This window comes from Symphodus melops, assembly GCF_947650265.1.
Source record: "Symphodus melops genome assembly, chromosome: 5".
NCBI classification, from domain to species: Eukaryota; Metazoa; Chordata; class Actinopteri; order Labriformes; family Labridae; genus Symphodus; species Symphodus melops.
This window is the reverse complement of record NC_136695.1, coordinates 19,484,659-19,503,302: the sequence shown is the minus strand read 5'-3', so window position 1 is coordinate 19,503,302 and position 18,644 is coordinate 19,484,659. Positions and strand designations below refer to the sequence as shown.

Genomic DNA, 18,644 nt, shown 5'->3' with positions numbered 1-18,644 from the left:
GTCCTTGAACTGAGCACCACCTAAGGCTCCAATGCGTTGAAAATTCCGGTGCTACTGGAGGAGCTGACGTGACTGTCATCTTTTAACAGGCTTCAAACAGCAGTTAGTCCGTTAAAATTAATTAGTATTTAAACAGATGACCGTGACCCAAGAACGGCCATTGACCTATGCCAAAATGAAGGGGGTTCTCTCGTTTTTCTCAGGTGAGTGCAGGTTTTCTTGCAGGTTTTCAGGCTGTAGTTTAACGTTAGGTGACTTTTGCTATGCAAATGATTTTATCATATCAACGTCGGAGAAAGTAACCTTTAAAGCGAGTTCACAAAAATCCTTTAACGAGACAAACTGGGTTCATGAATAATATTGGATGATTATATATTGGAGAGCTTGGAATAATAAAAAACATTCATGAACACCTTATTGCAAATATTGTAAACGCTTATTAAAGTTTGTTGAAGTCATGGCGACCTCTTCACCCATTTAGTGTCTGAAGCTAAATACAGCTGTTGAACTCTTATGTAAGGATCTGGCTTAACCACCTGACCCTCTTACAGCTCTGCTCAAGGGGAAGAAAGTTGGCTTCAGTGAGTTCCTACACAAACTTGTTTCCAGTCAAAAGCTATGCCAACAGTAAGTCAGCAAACATGTATGTTTTCAGTCTTTTACTCTTTGCTGAATCAGATGAAAACTGACACAGTGTTTTTGACCTCCTGTTTTAAGCCTGGACCATCAGAAAATCCTTCAAAAACAGAACACATTGAAAAGAGAGAAGGAGAAAGAAACAGAGGTGATTTAGTGGAGGACTTTTTTTCTGAGAGTTGACAGGAGATGAAACTGAATATGACCTTCTGACCTTGTTGTCTTTTCTCTTCCTCAGCGCCTAATAAACACAGAAACCTCACAGTAAGTTGTTCCCCTCAAAACGTCATGAAGTGTTTCTTGACAGAAATGAACTATTTTGCTGTTATTTCACATTACAGACCACCTCTTTACTGTTTTTTTTGCCTCAGTTGGTCCTGTTCAATATTTCACAAAGACCTTAGAGCGATTTATTCAAATCAAAATACTTTTTTTTTTTTTTTTTGCAATTCAGCAGTTCTTTCTCCTTCTACATTATTATCAGGAGCCTATGGTGGTCCTAGATCACCATTGGACCTGTTGGAGTCTTTCTCAAACCAATATTAATGAATTAAATAGATAACTATTGACAAATAAGTTAAGGAGTGTAACTTATTGTTGGACAGCGAGATGTCTGAATTTCTATTACAACACATATCAATATGTGCACTGTGGTAGATTTTTATATATCCGTGAAAGGACAATATACACATAACAACAACAGCAGCTCTGTTACAGTTCTCGAACTCTTTGAATATTTGTTCAACGTATGCTCTTTTTCGACAATTTTGCTCATAAAAGCTGTAAACACTGGAAATGTCCCTGTAATCTATAAGTCTTATCTTATCTGTCATGTGTTGAACAGGATGAAACCATCAGATTTTGACTACCTCAAAGTTATTGGCAAAGGAAGCTTCGGAAAGGTAGATGTTTTTGTTATTATAAATGATTGAACATACGCATTTAAGTGTGTTGTCTGGGACAATGTATGACTCAGCTCTTTTGCACAACTTTTACAGGTGCTACTGGCAAAAGACAGAAAGCATGGAGGGTACTATGCTGTGAAAGTGCTGCAGAAACAGACGATTGTCAAGAGGAAAGAGGTATCTTTCTATCTGTTCGTCTCTCTGGGTGCCTGCTTGTCTATATCTGTCAATCTGTCTGAATCTGTTGTGTCTCTTTAGCAGAGGCACGTGATGGTTGAGAGGAGTGTGCTGATGAAGGGACTACAACATCCATTCCTGGTGGGGCTCCACTTTTCTTTCCAGACATCAAACATGCTCTACTTTGTCCTGGATTACGTTAACGGAGGCGAGGTATGGATACGAAAAAGCTTCTCTGTGTCAAATGTTCTTTTTTCATTGGCCTAACATTACTATTTATGGATTGAAAACAAAGAGCGTAATTCAATAAAATGTAGACATCTCTAACATATGAACAACTCATTTTGCGACAGATTTTTTTTTATGCCTACAGCTTAGTTTTAGAATCATTTAGTGATCACCATTCACCATGCAAACACATTTTTTAAGCAGTGTCTCTGTGTTGAATTTGTTGTCTTTGTGAAGTTAGTTGGTGTGACCTCAACTTTTCGTCCTCAGCTCTTCTACCATCTTCAAAGAGAAGGGTCTTTTCCTGAACCCAGAGCTGCTTTCTACGCTGCAGAGATGCTCATGGCTCTTGGCTACCTCCACTCTCTTCACATCGTTTATAGGTACAACAGAATACAAGACACAATCAGAATCAGAATTTGCTTTATTGGCCAGATATGTTTAACACAAACGTAAACATTAAATAATAACAATTAACTAAAAATATCAGACTACATAAGATAATAATGCTGTGGTAAATTGTGCAAATATTTAAAGATATGAGCTATTGTAAAATAATCCAAAATGTTTTTTCTCACCAATTGATCCATTATGGAAGGATGCAGTGAATCCCCAATAAAAATGTTGACTTTAGTGAGACCTCTGCATAAATAAATGTATCCCTAAAAACCACCATGTTCTCAGATGCCACATAAAGTACACCAAACTGGAACAGAAATACCAGAATTAAGATCATAATCTTCTGCAAGGCATCGTAGAGCAATCCAACACTTTGATCCCATGTGTTACTCTTGACAGAGACCTAAAGCCAGAGAACATTCTGCTCGACAGTGGGGGTCATGTGATGCTGACGGACTTCGGCCTTTGTAAAGAAGGGGTGGCTACAGGTGGAATTATGCACACGTTCTGTGGGACACCGGAGTACCTTGCTCCAGAGGTGCTACAAGGCAAACCGTACAGTCCAGCAGTGGACTGGTGGGGCCTAGGCACCGTGCTGTTTGAGATGCTCTATGGAATGGTAAATTCAGGGGAGATCATTCTCATTCTTATCATCATCTTAACACTGCCATGTTTCTTCATCTCCTGCTTTTCTGCCTCTTCCAGCCTCCGTTTTACAGCCGAAATACGGCAGAGATGTTTGAGAACATACTTCACGCACCGCTTCAGCTGCGTATTGGGGTCTCTGAAGCTGCCCACTCACTTTTGGAAGGATTGCTGCAAAAAGATGTCAAAAACCGCTTAGGGGGGAGCAATGACCTTGTAAGTGCAGTTAAAACAAAAAGTTAAAACGCTTACAAACATCTGACTTACACAGGGTCTGATTTCAATGTGTGTTTAGTTGGAGCTGCAGGATCATCCCTTCTTTGTGTCCATCAATTGGGATGACCTCCTTGCCAAGAAAATTAGGCCCCCGTTCATCCCAAATGTGGTACGAATAATTCAGATTTTGAAGTCACAGCTCCATCTACTTGAGTGAGTGTGTTTGTAATTCCACTCTCTCCTCTGCAGGCCGGTCCATGTGATGTCAGCTACATAGATCCCGAGTTCACGTTACTACCTGTCCCTGGCTCTGTGAACGAAAGGTGCAAGGCAGGCGGAAACAGTGAGGCCTTCCCAGGATTCTCTTTCATGAACCCTGTGGAGTATGTGTCAGTCGAGCCAGTTTCATAACCACAGATCCTCTGGGAACATGTTTGTTAAATTATTTATTTTTCATAAAATATTAAATCAGTTTTTAAAAAACTTGGAGCAAAATATTCTTAAACCAACACTGCAACAGTCTGTATGTGTCTCTGCTTACACACTCGATGTTTGTGTATCTAAGTAATTGCTGTTTAGCATTAGACACTTGTGAAATAGGCTGGTTACTCTTTCACAAGTCCTACCTACCTTTATTTAGTGAAAGGACAAAACAATAAATACTCAATCTGGACCGATTAATTTTTAGCACTTTACATTTTATATATATTTACAGACTTGTATTGCAACTGTCCCATTTTGAGTTCACATTCACAGCTTACAGTAGTACTGCAGATACTTCACAGGGTGCCTTAAAAAACCTCCATTGTGCATTATTGATTGAAATGCAAAACACATCTCCTTGTGGCATTTACATAAAAAAATAGGAGGTCAATCTGTTGGCAACACTTTAACACAAATTGGACCCAGCTCTGACTTCCAGTTTGGTGAAAAGCTTCTTCTTCTTTCTTGTGACAAAAATCAACAGCCCTTTCACTGTGGAGGATCCTATGTGTATGTGTTCCAGGTAGAGGTCATCCGCTCGATCCTTTCCACCTCACCTCATAAAATAAAAAAAACAGCATCTTTCTGCCTTGTCAGTAGATGCTGAAGGATGCATAGCTCTGGTCACTTTGGCAGGTGAAGTAAGCAATCAGCTGACCATTGCAGATCATCAGAAACAAGCCGCTCCCTATTGAACAATAACCAATTAAAAATAATTAAAGTTGGAACAATATTGTTGAAATGTAAAACCTAAAAGTTGCTAAAGTAGATTTACAATTGTACAATTTGTCTAGCAAACGCTTTAGTCCAAAGAGCTACACATCTGAGTGTAATTACAACACGAGCAAGGATCTAGAAAGGAGGAAACATTAATTTACCTAAAGCCAGCCACCATTGCCATACCATAGGAAACTCTAACATCACTGCAACAGAGAAATAAAATGTGTGATTTCACAACATATTTTAAAATTGGTCAGTACTTGTGTAGATGTGGAGTTATATTTTTCCACTCACCAAGACTGGTAATCATTACATGCAGAAGGGTGACAGTGAGTGCGTAATCCCAGACACGCCTCTTCACCACTGCAGCAAACAAAAGGCCGCTGCAGAAGTAGGTGAGCTCCAAGGAGAGGAGGTTCACTGAAAAGAACCAACATAACAAAGTGTAATATTTCATACGTACCCATAGTTAAAAACATTGGCTTCGTTTCGTGTGCTCACCCAAGTATTTGGAGTTTGATTCAGCAGGTTCTGTCTTAAAGTCAAATGGAATCAGTCCGTCAAAGTGATACAACCTGATTGATTTTTTTTAGGAGCATTTAGAGAAGAAATTCATCATGAACACACTTAAATACAATAAAGTACATGTGGCAGAGTGCAAGAAATGGGACATAGGAGAAATGTTGACGTGATAAAGAAAGACATTTTAGAATCTAAACAGTAATAAAAACAATTGGTACAGACCATGGTAATGTGTATATGTGCAGTTTGTAATAAATAATGAATAAATAAAGGGGTACAATGAAGTATGAACGGAAGAACATATACAGCACTTGAAAAAATATAAAAGCTTAGGGTAGTTTATGATTACACAATAGGTCATGTACAATATGGACAGCAGTATATGTCCATGTGCGATATGTACTTTTGTATGCAATAAATTTTACATTAGTAACATATTGAGCAGTTGAGGTTTTTTTCACGATTACTTGTTTCTCGTTTATAGCTTTTTGTGTTCTGCACAAAGTGCACATCTTTATTCTGACAGATAATAAGGAGTCATTTATCTTTTTTATTTGAAATCTGTTATGTAAATTCCGGTGAAGAAATAAATTGTTGTTCTTAAGGAAATTGTTTTGGAGCCACCTTTTAATGACGTATGTCAGGAGAGAGTCTGAGAGATGCTAAGAATTGCTGGTTACGAGCGCGTGTGTGACTGTGCGCATGCGTCTGAAATGTCCTCACCTGAAGGCACCGAAGCACACACTACCAATAATGTAGAAAAGGGAGTAAAATATGAGCAGACACAGCAGCAGATTGAAGATCACGGTCTGTCAGAAAAGAATATTTCATAATACAGTAATTAACAAGGCAACTGTGGGCAACAGTGCACATTTTCTACGTAACGCAACATTACAAACACAAACTGCGTCTGCAGTCTGACTTTAGGCTGTCGGCTTGGTTTGGGAGGGATGAGCGCTGTGCTAAAGCATACAGCGAATCTCATCTTCTGCACAAACTCACGCGCAGTTTTATCTGTTGTGCATTGTCTTCATTCTTGTATCAGACATAATTTTTCAACAATCGACCCAGATTTACGGACTGACAGCTACTAAGAGGAACTGATCAGGTTACATCATAACACATCAACTCCTACCTTTGAGTCGACTGCTTTTCCTTTGAATGCCATCTCATTGTTTGTAGGCTTACTAAATGGTGTAGGCTATTGCACAATTATCCAAGCTGCAGCACGATACAAGACCCCGTTAATCCCTGCACAAAGTGAACTTCTCTCGCCATCTAGCGACGAATGCAAGACACGAACCTGCACCGCCGCTGTTTCCACAGGCAAGCGTTGAACTCAATTCACCTCGTTTTAGGGCGGCCTTTGTTGACTAAAATACAGACACATCACACTATGTACCTGTAAGTAAGCAATTTAACTCACATTCGTGACTTTTGCAGCGGTTATATTAGATAGGGTGTGCTATTTTATAAACCCTATGACTGCAAATGTCCCATAAAATGTACAGCTTTATTATACCGGAGATACCACAACCGCCCAATGTGGGAGGGAATAAAAACTGCAGGATAGCTGGCGATAATTTGAAAGAACATGAGTATGAGGCACACCAGCGAAATCACAAATACTCAATAATCATTTTAAAGACCCCCAGACATGGAATGAGTACGTATAGGCTCACGATTATACGGATTATCTGTCACATTACAACCCTTTTAACCATGCATTTGGTAGTGAAGTCAGACCAACACAGTGGCGAAGTAGCACACAAGATGTTGGTTTTGTAGCTCGAGAATAACCAACAGATGTATTTTGACGCAACGTCGAGTTTATTATTTGGCTGAACTACTCGACTTGTGTAGTACATCTTGTTTCGGCTTTATTTTAGGGGTTAACAGACCTCACACGCATTAGTCGACATGGTCGTTCAGGTGTTTTAAAAAGCAATACCAGTTTCACATTAAATGCACAGCCACGCTTTTCGTGTTGTTTCTTTGATTGAAAATAGCACTTCAGGAATTGTAGGCGTTTAATCCGACAGTTAGCATTGTCGTATAGAAACTGATTATCGCCACATTAGATATCACACTCATACATATACATATATATATGGTTGTTTAGGGCCGTGTTTGTTGAGAAAGTGAGAAATAAACGGCCAGTTAAACCATAACCAACCGCTCCTCAACGGTCATAATGGAAGACACTGCGGGCTCTGCGCTCTATTGATACACATCGTACTTCTTTGAGGGCATACTTATAAGGTTGTTGTGAGCAAAGAGAGGGCGGTTTGTGCTCCACTTCGTCGCTTATATTCGTAATATCGGCACTAAACTGATGTTTTGTGCTTGTTATACGTGGAAACGAGTCTGGTATTGACTACCGATAGTAAACTGAACTTTTCCGAGACCCAAAGTTGTCAGGCAGCGCATCTTGCACGCATGCGCATCCTTCAATCCAGCTCTAAATAAGAGTTAAAACAGAAACGAGGTGAGTTCCACATTTTTAAACAATACGGATATTAATACTCATTCATTGACACTAACAGAGGTACACTTTGAAAACAGACCGTTTTTTTAAAAATTGTAGTTAGGAAATGTTATTTCCACTCTGATTTAAATCGACAAGAATAAATCGGTTTTTTTTTTTCAAGTTTCTATTGAAGAATTTTAACAAGCAACAATGTTGAAGCTCGTACTTAGTAGGATAATGTTATTGCAAGTGTGGGATATATTCTGCGAAATAATGGCGTTTTGCAAAATGCGTTTTTCCCATTGTTATAAACCGGGAAACTTATTTATTACAGATTGTCCTTAGCTGGCTGCATCCAGTCATAATGCTAGGGTTAGCCGTGTAGCTCATCCTCCGTTCATTTAGACGAAGAGAAGCTAGCTGACTGTTAGCTTCATGCCAGCGCTTAGCTAGCAACCTGGGCTGACATTCCGTGACAAGGGGAAAGTGAAGAAAATAACCCGAGTGAAGAAAAACACCATGTCAGGAAATTACACAGCAAGCGTTTGAGTTTGTTCGACGCGTAGCGGCTTTGCAGGATTTGTTTAAATGGGTAATTTGAGTAATTTACATAGTTTAAACGTGTTGGTGGCCTCTTCCTATGCTCCGCCATTTTGTATAAGACGAATGCTAATCATGGGCGCTCTTACATACACTTTATTTATGGCTAGAATAAAACTGAGACACTCAGTGCCAAATCAAACCTAGAGGAAATATATCAGCATCAACTGTTCTTTACTTTTCACATACTTATGACCGGCATGAAAACAGAAAATATCACCTTAATGTATTGTTGAACATGCGTCAGGACCAAAACGTTAGATCGTTATATTAGTCGATTAAAAACGATTTTAAGTTTGGCCAATCAATGCAGAAAACAGTGTTTTCTGTAAAATTGGTAAACAAATTACCCCCTCACTAATTCTTAACCAGAAAAACAAGCGGTTTCAAGAGATACTGGTAAAACAAGGAAAAGATGAACTTGTATGTTAAACTTAAAGTTTAGACATATTTCCTCATGTTTGTCACAGATCCTTATAAAGGTTCAGTCTGATGGGACCGTTTGTGCATGCATTTCTCCGTTTGTTGATCAGGAAAACAATAATATTTCTGATTGTTTTGTCTGAAAGCGAAGTGCATGGTGGATCCTGCAAGCCAGAACACAGTCGCCATCTAGTGGTGATGTTAGGTAATACTGTTTACAAGAGCAGGTAGAATCAGCAACTGTCGAGGCACAACCAACTGTGACAGTCACACTCAGATAATACACAGAGAGCAGTTCTTTTAATGATCAAAAACGGTTTTATTTGTTCATTTTGTGTCAAATATGACATGACTGTTTTTTAAAACTATTTACAGGTTGGGGATTTTGGAGGAGTGGGAATGACTGACACTCCACCAAGTGATGCCCCCTCCCAGGGAGCTGAGTTTGATATGATGGGTGCTCTGGACTGGAAGGATGGTATTGCCACGCTGCCAGGCAGTGACATTAGGGTACAAGAGAAGTTTATGTGTTGATAGGCTCATCGCTGATTGTTTAAATGTGTGTGTAGAAGTCTGTGATCACACACACATCCATATAGGCAGTGTATTCTGTAGCAGGTATGCAATACTACCTATACATTTAAACCATCTAATTTAACTTTGTAAACCCCTCAAAAAACAGCCAAAGTTCTCCAATTGAAGGCCTAATTTTGCACTGAACATGTTTCAATGTGAGTACTTATTTAAGTGACAGAAATTAAAACAGTCTTTGTTTGTCATCATTATATCTTAAAAAGTGGCTTGCTTAAAGGCATAATTGGACATTTTGTGAGCATCCTGCTTTTATTAATACAAACACCCTTTTTTCCTTTCTTTATAAAGCTGTGAGATGGTTGGTTTGGTTTACTCATTAAAAATTGGTGTCATTATTATTTTGTCTGTGAAAAACAACATTTGTTTGGAGATGGGATGTTTGGGGTGGAGCATTATCCTGTCTCAGCAGTTCATTAAAATAGATCTTAAATAAAGTGTGTAATATTGATTTTTTTCTTTCTTTCTTTTTAGTTCCGTATGACAGAGTTTGGGACTCTTGAGATAGTTGCAGACATGGAGGTCAAGGGACAGCAGGTAAAACCTAACTCTGAGACCTTGGACCCGGCACAGTCTCAAACCCCCACCCCTCCACCGGAGAACCAATCTCAGACTGGCACAGCTGTAACACTGGCCACGAAGATTCAGCCAGGATCATCTCAAGGTAAAGTGACAACATATGTTACAACCTTACAGAGTTGTTATTAAAATATGTGCAGTGTTTACTATTTACAATGTGTTTTTTTTTAAGTGAAGAGTTTCAGCTCCTTCATCCTGTTTCGTCCTCCAGCCCCCCGCCCTGTCCTTCTGTCCTTAGAGGAGGGCCCCAGTATGGAGGGTCCCAGTGTGGAGGTTGGCCCAAGTGTTGAAGTTGGCTCCAATGCGGCAGACACGGGAGCAAATGGGGAGCTGTCCAGGTGTCAGGCATGCGGTAGCAGCGTTTCCCAGGATGCTCTCTTTCAGGGCAAATTCTGTAGCTCCGCTTGTGCCCAGCCCTCCAGTGGCAGGTGAAAAAAAAAATCACAAAGTGAATTCTCTCTGTGTTCAGAATGTTTACTTTGTTGTTTCATCACTGGGAAAAATGTCCCTTTTCGGCAGGTCGTCTCCTGGGGAAGCACGAGAGAATCAAGCAGTAGAGGGTGAGCGGCTGGGTAAACGCGTGCGTAAAAAGAGAAAGATCTACATGGATTCTGGCGACGAAGAGGAAGATAATCAAGATGAACCAGAGGTAAGGAAGAGACCCTCAGAGCTGTTTTCCACTGAAGTGTTTATGGTCTACTTTTATGGGAAGGGTCTTGCAAAAAAGGGCGAAGGGACAAAGTTGAATTCAAGCAAAGTTCAAAACCTTCTGTGCAACACATCTGTCTCTCGCTCCGTATTGAAACTGCATCAGTCTTATTAAATAGAGTACATTCTAGTACAGGATTACAAGGATTGTCTTATGGACATTTTCCCTCATTTCCTTCAAGTTGTAATTTTTTTAAAGTTAGGAGAGATAAAAAGATTCTAACTTTGATGATTAACATGTTATTTCATTTTGTCCTTTGTAGGAAAAAGCGAAGACTGGCAAAGGCAGAAGAGGTGCCAAAATGGCCAAACTGGGTAAGTTAGAGTGCTCTCATTGTTTCTTAATCCAAACTGACATGGTGCACTGAAATAAAGACTGTAAAGGGTGTTTAATACTTGGGATGAAATTTAATGTCTTAGAAGTTTTTTTTTTGGGGGGGGGGGGTAAATTTAATATGGTATTTAGTCTCATTGACACACACTGAGTTATAGAGTAATCATTTTTACTCTTAGTCATCTTCTCTGATTTCATTATTTTGGGAAAATCATCAGAAATGAATGATTTGAGCTCACAAGTGTCTTCATCTGCATAGTCTTCAGAAATAGAATGTGCTGGAGCTTCTTCTGCACAAACTTCAGTATTTAACACTTTTGTATTCATTCTCTTTTTTTAGTGGCTGCCCCGACCGGTAAGAAACGTTCATGGAGCTGGCCTGCTTACTTGGAAGAGGAGAGGTCGATCGCCGCTCCTGTGAAACTATTCAAAGAGGTATTTGTTTTCTTTGTAATCACCCTGTCCCTTTAATGTTCTTTAAACTATCACTTGATTTGTTTCGTTGTCCACAGTCAAGCCCAATCACGACTCCACTATGATGTCAATTTGTTTCACAGCACCAGTCATTTCCTCAAAGCAGGAACAGCTTTAAGGTGGGAATGAAGCTGGAGGGTCTGGACCCGTCTCACCCATCTCTGTTCTGCGTGCTCACTGTGGCAGAGGTACTGTTACTGATTGTTGGCGAGTATCGTGTTCATTAGAGGACAAAATACACCGTCATCTCTGTTAATAATGAAGAACTCGACTCATACTTGTGCACTGTCACGTTGTCTCTTAGATCCAAGGCTACAGGGTCAGACTCCACTTTGATGGTTACCCAGAGTGCTACGACTTCTGGGCAAACGCAGACTCGTGGGATATGAAACCAGCTGGATGGTGTGAGAAGAATGGACACAAGTTATTGCTGCCTAAAGGTAAAAAAAAACCAAGACACCCACTCAAAAGTCTATGCATGATTTAATGAGCAACCTACTAGAGTATGTTTGTCTTGCAGGTTGTAAGGACGGAGAGTTCAATTGGAGCATGTATGTGAAGAACTGCAGGGGTCAGCTGGCCCCAAAACACCTTTTCAAAAGTCTAAACACGGTCAGTGTTAATCCTCAGCTTGTTGGCTCAAAAACCTTCAGATTGTTCTTAACTTTAAGATTTGTGTCTTCTAATTGTTTTTCTTTTTTTAATATATTCTAGTCTGTGACGCCGTCTGGATTTAGAGCAGGGATGAAGCTGGAGGCAGTTGACAGAAAGAACCCGACATTGATCTGCGTTGCAACCATTGCCGCTGTCGTCGACAACAGATTGCTCATACATTTTGACAACTGGGATGACACGTATGATTACTGGTGAGAAGTGAGATCAAGATCAGAAGACCTGGTCACACATAAAGAGCATCCTCAGCTAAATTGAATGACTGGCTGAAGCTTTACGTCTAAGTAAAATATATGGGAGCAAAACATCTTTTCTAAACCAAGTTCAAGATGTTTCCTTATGAATGACAGAATGAAAAGGGTTCTGACGTGTTTGAGAGATAGGACAAGGTAGAGCTTAAGGACAAACAGGCTTTTATAAAGTAATTTTTGGTCCTAAAGAGAAAGGAAATGGTGGGAGGAGAGAGTGAGGGACGACACGCAGCAAAGGGCCACGGTCGGATTCGACCCCTACAGCCTCCTTGTATGGGGCGCACTTCATAACCGCTAGGCCATCAGTGCCCACAGACATGCATGCTTTACTATAGAGTCGGTGTGGCACTGGGCACAACAGAAAAAAAAATCCCAAAATCTTATTCCTACATCACTGTTATCGAGTGGCTGTTTTATTGTTTTTTTTTTGTCAAGGTGTGACGCTAGCAGTCCGTACATCCATCCTGTGGGGTACTGTGAAGAGGCCGAGCTAACTCTGACCACTCCAGCTGGTAAGACACAGACCAAGACACACGTGGGTCAGTATAAACTCTTTTCATGTCTTGTAGGGCCCAAACAATGCAGTGTCTGACTTTGTTAGAAATGAATGCTAATACATAACAAGAGTCTGTTCATAAAGACGGTGAAATGATCGTTTACTTCTGACATCATTTTATGTTATTATTAACTATGGTATAGTATTCTGTTTGTCTTTATATAGAGAATAGAGTGCACATTTTTAAAAAGTTACTGTTATAGCTCGATTGTAAGGTGTACTTAAGCTTTATTTAATTGTTGCTCATTTTGAATCTACCGAGCGTGGAAGCTTCTCTGTAAATGTCTGCAGTGGGGAATAGATCTAATCAGTGTTTATTTGCTTCTTTCAGAATATAAGCAGCCAAAGAGTTTCTCATGGGAGAAATACCTGGAAGAGACGGGCACACAGGCTGCTCCTGCTCGGGCTTTCAAGCCGGTACAGATATACCAACACAGTCAGATTTTTAACATGTATATTGTAATTAGTGATATATTATTGATATTTTGTCGTGGCCTGTGCTCGCAGCGACCTCCACACGGCTTCCAGATTGGCATGAAGGTGGAAGCTGTGGATAAGAGGAACCCCATGCTCATCCGCGTGACAACCATAGCAGACACAGAGGAGCACCGACTAAAGGTACAAGATGTATCCTCGTAGAGAAGTGTTTTTACCTTCTCTGTGCTCAGCTTCGGTCTGATTTCTTCCTTTTTGCACCCTTCCTTCTCACTCAGATTCATTTCGACGGCTGGAGTTCAGAGTACGACTACTGGGTGGAGACTGACTGCCCTGATCTGCACCCTGTAGGCTGGTGTCAGAAAACTGGACACCCGCTCCAGTATCCTAATGGTGAGAGATGTTTAAGGCAAGATGTGTCTGATCAATCCATGTTTCTCAGTTTAAAGAAGTTTAATTTGAAAAGGTGAGTCAGCAGTTTGTCTCTCCTGGAGGAGGTGGTAAATCTATAATAAAGTTAAAATGGAACCGATTTTTGCTCATTTTTATTAACCCTCGTGTCTGTGTGCGTGTTTCAGGCTCCAGTGAATTGTTGACCGCCCCGGGACAGGGATGTCCTACCCCAGGATGCAACGGGGTTGGTCACATCAGAGGACCTCGCTATGGGACGCACTACACGTTAGTAGCATCCACCAGGTTTTGTGCCTTCAGTCTCTTTGTTTTACACTTCATTTATTCTATTAACAACCTTTCCCTACTATACACTGAATCCGTCTTCTTAATTTTCTTATTTAAAATGTAATCTTAGTACTTTAGACTTCATCTGTGTCGTAATAATCATATTTTAAATATTGATTTATCCTTTCTTTACTACATTGTAACCTAAATACTTAATGAAGAGCTATCTCACTTTCTAATTTCTTCTCCATCTTCGCTGCATCATGTCACTATTTATCAAGCAACACATTCATTATTGAATTTCTTCTCATCCTTTATCCATGTTTGGGGACCTTCTTTTTTTTTTTTTTTTTAATTACAGGAGGAGAAGCATGAGTCTCTGTGTTCTTAAATGTCATTTATACCCGTGTGGGCTGTCAGCAGTGTAAATGTGATGCTTGTGTTTGTGTGGGAGTTTGAGTCCTTAGGGTGATCTCTTGAGCTGCTTTTCCTTCTATTAGTTGTAACCCGTCAAACTGAGTCTATGTTAAGGACAAAAAGATTATTTGCTGTGCATAATCCTGAGTGTTTCTTTTAGGATTGTGTAAAGTTTGCATGTCTTCATGTTTGCAGTCAGGTGAGCTGTCCGTACTCTGAGATGAACCTGAACAAAGAGGGCTTGCTTCCAGACCGTCTCAGTGGGGAACGACCTCTCACCCTCAGTGGACCTCATCCCCGAGGTCGTCGCCCCGACTCTCAGACAATCGCTACCACACCTACCTCCTCCACGCCAGAGCAGCCAGAGGGAGCCGACGACGCTCACAACAGGTTTGCTGCTGAACATGCTCACAGCTGTCACTCCGAGAACAAATAACACATGTTCAAAACAATCCCGAGAACTCCTATCACTGTTCGGTGTCCAACTCTATCCACTGGTCTGTACCTGAGAGCGAGTTATCTGTGTTGCTAGGAAACCAGTGACAGTGGAAGCTGACCGTTCAGGACGCAACAGCCAGCAAGAGCCACCAAGTGGAGCTAGTGAGCAGAGCCAGAATGGAACGAGGCCTAAACGGTACAGATACCATCACTTTGTGCTGTGTAGAAGCTGTTCCTCTGTTTTACAAACTCACCTCTGATTACATTTGTTTTTTTATTTACAGGATGGCTCCAGTTCCTAAATATCTGAAAATGCATTATGTGAAAGAGGAGATCGGGGATAGTAAAGGTGCGTGTACATTTAGAATGAAAGAACACATAAACCACTTACTCAGCCCTGCTGACACCTATCCTCCTCCTCACTGTCCTCAGCCTCTCCAGACGCCATCTCTCTCCAGCAGGCCCTCCATGAGTCTGTGTTCTCCCCCGGCATCTCTGCCTCCCCCCCTCACCGGGTGGCCCTCTGCTGGGACAAACACTGCCAGCTGCTGCCTGAAGTCCTGGGGCTGACTGCCAAGAGAGTGGCCACTTGGAGCGCTGAGGAGGTCAGACATGCTCGCACACATGAAAAGCAGACACATACTCTTCATTCAGTCTTCCGACATGCAGGTCCACAGCGCTGATGTATATTAAAGAAGAGATTTATGTTGTTAGAGTGCGAGTCCAATTAATAACTGAGCTGCATTGAGGCTCAAACAACAAGTCTAAAAATGGATTGATTGTATCATCCCATGTTTGCAGCTTCTTACTTAAGATATTACTTTGTGTTCATCAGGTTTCTGGCTTTGTCAAAGGACTGCCAGGATGTAAAGAACACGCAGCTACGTTTAAAACAGAGGTAAGCACTTCATTGCTTGTGATGACTTTGTTGTACTCTGTGGAGACACGACATGATCACTCACTTTCTGAATTCAACTTCATTCAACTATGTCGATTGAGAAGAGAAATACAAAATAGGATGAAAAAACAGACACAAGCACAAACCTGGTCTCCCCCCGCTCCTGTCATAAAGTCAAAACTTCTTAAGTATCTCATTTACGAGCTCACTTAAAGAGCTCTATCTCATGACTTTCCATTTTGTTTCTTTGGACTTTTTTTCCATGTAATGTACAGAGAAAATCTGTAAACAGTGGGACTCACTTTACTTGTGTATTTAAAAATATATTTATATATCGAGAGAGAGATCAGGGGAATGTTCTTATTTCTGTTTTTATTGTAGTGCATGGGTGCAAGATCTTCAGAGCAGATGCATAAGGTACACACAGGTAGATGCATTACATGAGCACTGACTTAATCAGTTCAATATTTAAGTAGTTCTGTTGCTACCTGCTTGTAGTATGATGTCTCACTTAAATCACATGGAGAGTAAGAGTATCTATAATTACCAACTTAGCATACTTTACTTGAGTTTCTAAATAATACATTTGTAAACTATTCTTAAGTTTAGTGTCTCCTCCCACGAGGAATGCTAACAAAAAGAATGCACCTATAAGAAACTCATTTCTTTTGGATGAAGTTATAATCAATAAGTCAAGGAAGTGCAAAGTTCCCTTTTGCCCCTTTACTAAACCAATATATGACATGAAGATATCAGCAATCAAGTCGATAATCTTTAGCAATAACTTTTCATGTTCTGTTTTTACAATTTTTAGCTTAGGACTTAATTAAAGACTTTAATGGGGACAAAGGGGGACATACTCAATCTGCAGATAGTTGAAGAATAGCTGGCAGATCACAACTACAAAGTGATCCGCTATAGGATCTATAGCTGCTGAAAATGTAAACGTTAGGAAAAGAGGAAACCAAGTAAGCTTCTTTTGTTTAGTACCAAACCTTTTTAATTTTCTGGTCTATCGTCTTTTAAGATCCTAACAAAGCTTTTCATAAATCTTACATGACAGTCAAACATGAAATGTGTACAACAGTAAAAGGGAATTAAACCCTTTCAAGTGCATTGGAGCAAACTTAATAGAGAAAATCTTTAAAGGTTCAAATTGCATAAGTGAAGACTTTCAAGTGCACATGTTAAAGTGCACACTTTTGGGTGCAACACTGATTTAGATCGCTAAAAGAAATGAATAAAGCAGTTTTACAAAAAATATCCTCAATTCTTCAGTCCTCTTTCATGCATGGCAAGCAAACTAGTTCAGATAGTATTGATTGTTCCCGACCTGAATAGCCTCGACATTTAACCAATAAACTCCTTGACCCATAAACCTGGTCAAACTCAGAGAGAGGCTAGAACGCAAAAAGGTTTCAAGACCGATGCAGAACTGGGTAAACACTAAAGTTTCTCTGTCCGTGACATGGCAACCCAAGTGAGCATCTGCTCGAGGGAGGCCGCTCTCTTCAACGTTTTGAATTTGGAATGCAGTACTAATTTTAAACACTAGGGGTCAGAGTTACATATTGCTCCTTTAATAGTTTTACACATCTACTGTTTCTGCCAAAAGACCTTTATATTTTTTGTACTTTATATTTTCATGACTTTAGCCCTGACAGCAGAATAAAGATTGTGCAAGTGCATCTTTCTGTAATAAAATATGGTCATTTGTAAAACCTTTTTTCCTCTTACAGCAAATAGACGGCGAGGCCTTCCTGCTGCTCACTCAAGCTGACATTGTCAAGATCCTGTCCATCAAGTTAGGACCTGCCCTGAAAATCTACAACTCCATCCTCATGTTAAAGAACGCAGATGAGGAGTAAGATTTGTAAACACCTAGCCGAAGACTTTTGATCAAATGAGCCTGAACCAGTTTCATCCATCAGCCCCTGCAAAAATTGCAGCAGAAACGAGTGAAAGCCATCATCTTGGGGGGGAAAAACGTCCGTCATCGTTTAGCACCCATTCCCTTCTCTCTCCAGTATCGGCTGTCCTGATGAACCCTGAGAGAGAGATTCACATGAAACCATGAGGCTTAATCGACTCATATCGTGTTTGTTTACTGAATTATCAAAAAAAAGAAACTGTAGGCACCTTCAATGCTTCTTAATATTGTACAGTTTATGGATTGGACTAAGTGCCACCGTTCTGTTGCTTTTTCTGTTTTCTTCAAAGAGTAATTGTGCTCGAGCTCCCAGAAAATTAACAAGCAAGTTTGTGTTTTGCTGCTTTATACTTGCAACATCACATTTTTGGTTTGTTTGTTTTTGTTGGTTTTTTTTTTTGCAAAATACAATCGTGAGGCAGGAAGAGATTTCTAAATGTGAAACTCAGTGGAGCAGAAGCACTATGTAGTTCAGCCATTGTCCTATAGATGGAGAGAGTGAGCCGCTCCACAAGCCCAGAGGCATGAGACTTTGTTTAAAGCTGGAGTTGGTTGAAACTGAAAGAGGGGGTTGAGAATGTTTGTGTGTTTGTGTGTGTCTGTGTGTACAGATGTGACAAAGTGTGTTTGAGAAATGAGCATGTATTTTCCCCACCAGCCTGTGTTTGTTTCTTTTTTGGTCACAAGATTGTTTTGTGACAAAGCAGGGCTAAGGGCTAATCCTTAAATCACAGAAACGTGTAGTCTTTTAAGGTGGAATGAGACAATGAACCAGCGATGTTCTTTATCAGCTTCATTCTTTTGTTTTCCGGGAACAGCACACGAATATGAATGTTTTGTTTTAAACAGCTTTTTGTTGTGTTCTTGATATTGATCGTCTCATTGTAAATATATATATATGTGTATATATATATATATAAACATCTACGACAGGACTCTGCTTGCTCCCTAACACAGTTTACTCCTGCTTGGTTATGCAAAGCCTTGACTTCTGTCCATAGGCGAGGACATTGCTGCGGTGAAATGGAAATTACGAGCCTCAATTCATACATGGATTTTGAGAAACAAAACATTGTCAGTGTCTTTGTAAATCAACTGTACTTTCAGCAAGTTGGATTGTGTACATCAGCAACTGTTTACATGCAAACAGCTTTTATTTATGTATTCTAATTTAAGGTAATGGTATGCTGTTTTGACTCTGAGGTATCTGTGGATGTCTGAAGGAATGGGTGAAAATAAAAGGAGATGTGCACTGCCTG

The 18,644-nt window shown here is 40.2% G+C and overlaps 3 protein-coding genes across 14 annotated transcripts; 2 read left to right on the top strand and 1 right to left on the bottom strand.

Annotated features, from left to right (window-relative positions):
* On the top strand, positions 1–3,715 carry sgk2b (serum/glucocorticoid regulated kinase 2b). Its single transcript, XM_079343333.1, has 12 exons — positions 1–203; positions 552–627; positions 718–784; positions 875–900; positions 1,481–1,538; positions 1,635–1,718; positions 1,800–1,931; positions 2,217–2,329; positions 2,745–2,964; positions 3,051–3,206; positions 3,286–3,375; positions 3,456–3,715. Exons 1-12 carry the CDS (start codon positions 137–139, stop codon positions 3,615–3,617), a joined length of 1,251 nt encoding a protein of 416 aa, XP_079199459.1. The 5' UTR covers positions 1–136; the 3' UTR covers positions 3,618–3,715.
* Positions 3,716–4,242: 527 nt separating this feature from the next.
* Positions 4,243–6,204, bottom strand: LOC306823637 (putative transmembrane protein 244). Its single transcript, XM_079343335.1, has 6 exons — positions 6,067–6,204; positions 5,655–5,740; positions 4,911–4,984; positions 4,704–4,829; positions 4,568–4,612; positions 4,243–4,377 (listed from the first exon to the last, which is right to left on the bottom strand). The coding sequence occupies exons 1-6, from the start codon at positions 6,097–6,099 to the stop codon at positions 4,283–4,285; spliced, it is 459 nt and encodes a 152-aa protein (XP_079199461.1). The 5' UTR covers positions 6,100–6,204; the 3' UTR covers positions 4,243–4,282.
* A 37-nt stretch (positions 6,205–6,241) lies between these two features.
* Positions 6,242–18,637, top strand: l3mbtl1b (L3MBTL histone methyl-lysine binding protein 1b). 12 transcript variants are annotated; one of them, XM_079343317.1, is made up of 22 exons: positions 6,242–6,335; positions 8,800–8,934; positions 9,490–9,679; positions 9,767–10,022; positions 10,114–10,243; positions 10,566–10,617; positions 10,977–11,071; positions 11,194–11,298; positions 11,415–11,550; positions 11,631–11,722; positions 11,825–11,976; positions 12,469–12,572; positions 12,921–13,006; positions 13,097–13,207; positions 13,303–13,417; positions 13,603–13,720; positions 14,315–14,509; positions 14,652–14,753; positions 14,842–14,906; positions 14,990–15,162; positions 15,393–15,455; positions 17,195–18,637. In XM_079343317.1, the coding sequence occupies exons 2-22, from the start codon at positions 8,824–8,826 to the stop codon at positions 17,321–17,323; spliced, it is 2,580 nt and encodes an 859-aa protein (XP_079199443.1). In that variant the 5' UTR covers positions 6,242–6,335; positions 8,800–8,823; the 3' UTR covers positions 17,324–18,637. The 12 variants fall into 12 exon arrangements, with proteins under 12 accessions (XP_079199443.1, XP_079199445.1, XP_079199449.1 ...); XM_079343319.1 differs by lacking the exon at positions 6,242–6,335 and adding an exon at positions 6,516–6,597; XM_079343323.1 differs by lacking the exon at positions 6,242–6,335 and adding an exon at positions 7,095–7,419 and having other exon boundaries at positions 12,469–12,545.
* Positions 18,638–18,644: the final 7 nt, after the last annotated feature.

Bases quoted from the DNA above. Each gene is read 5' to 3' on its own strand.
- l3mbtl1b (XM_079343317.1), top strand. From the start codon at position 8,824: ATGACTGACACTCCACCAAGTGATGCCCCCTCCCAGGGAGCTGAGTTT. The intron at 10,023-10,113 runs GTGAAAAAAAAA...CCTTTTCGGCAG, and splicing joins GCCCAGCCCTCCAGTGGCAG to GTCGTCTCCTGGGGAAGCAC. The intron at 13,418-13,602 runs GTGAGAGATGTT...TGCGTGTTTCAG, and splicing joins CCCGCTCCAGTATCCTAATG to GCTCCAGTGAATTGTTGACC.
- LOC306823637 (XM_079343335.1), bottom strand. From the start codon at position 6,099: ATGGCATTCAAAGGAAAAGCAGTCGACTCAAAG. The intron at 4,830-4,910 runs GTGAGCACACGA...GGTTCTTTTCAG, and splicing joins ATCAAACTCCAAATACTTGG to TGAACCTCCTCTCCTTGGAG. The intron at 4,613-4,703 runs GTGAGTGGAAAA...TCTCTGTTGCAG, and splicing joins TGTAATGATTACCAGTCTTG to TGATGTTAGAGTTTCCTATG.
- sgk2b (XM_079343333.1), top strand. From the start codon at position 137: ATGACCGTGACCCAAGAACGGCCATTGACCTATGCCAAAATGAAGGGG. The intron at 901-1,480 runs GTAAGTTGTTCC...TGTGTTGAACAG, and splicing joins ATAAACACAGAAACCTCACA to GATGAAACCATCAGATTTTG. The intron at 2,965-3,050 runs GTAAATTCAGGG...TGCCTCTTCCAG, and splicing joins TTGAGATGCTCTATGGAATG to CCTCCGTTTTACAGCCGAAA.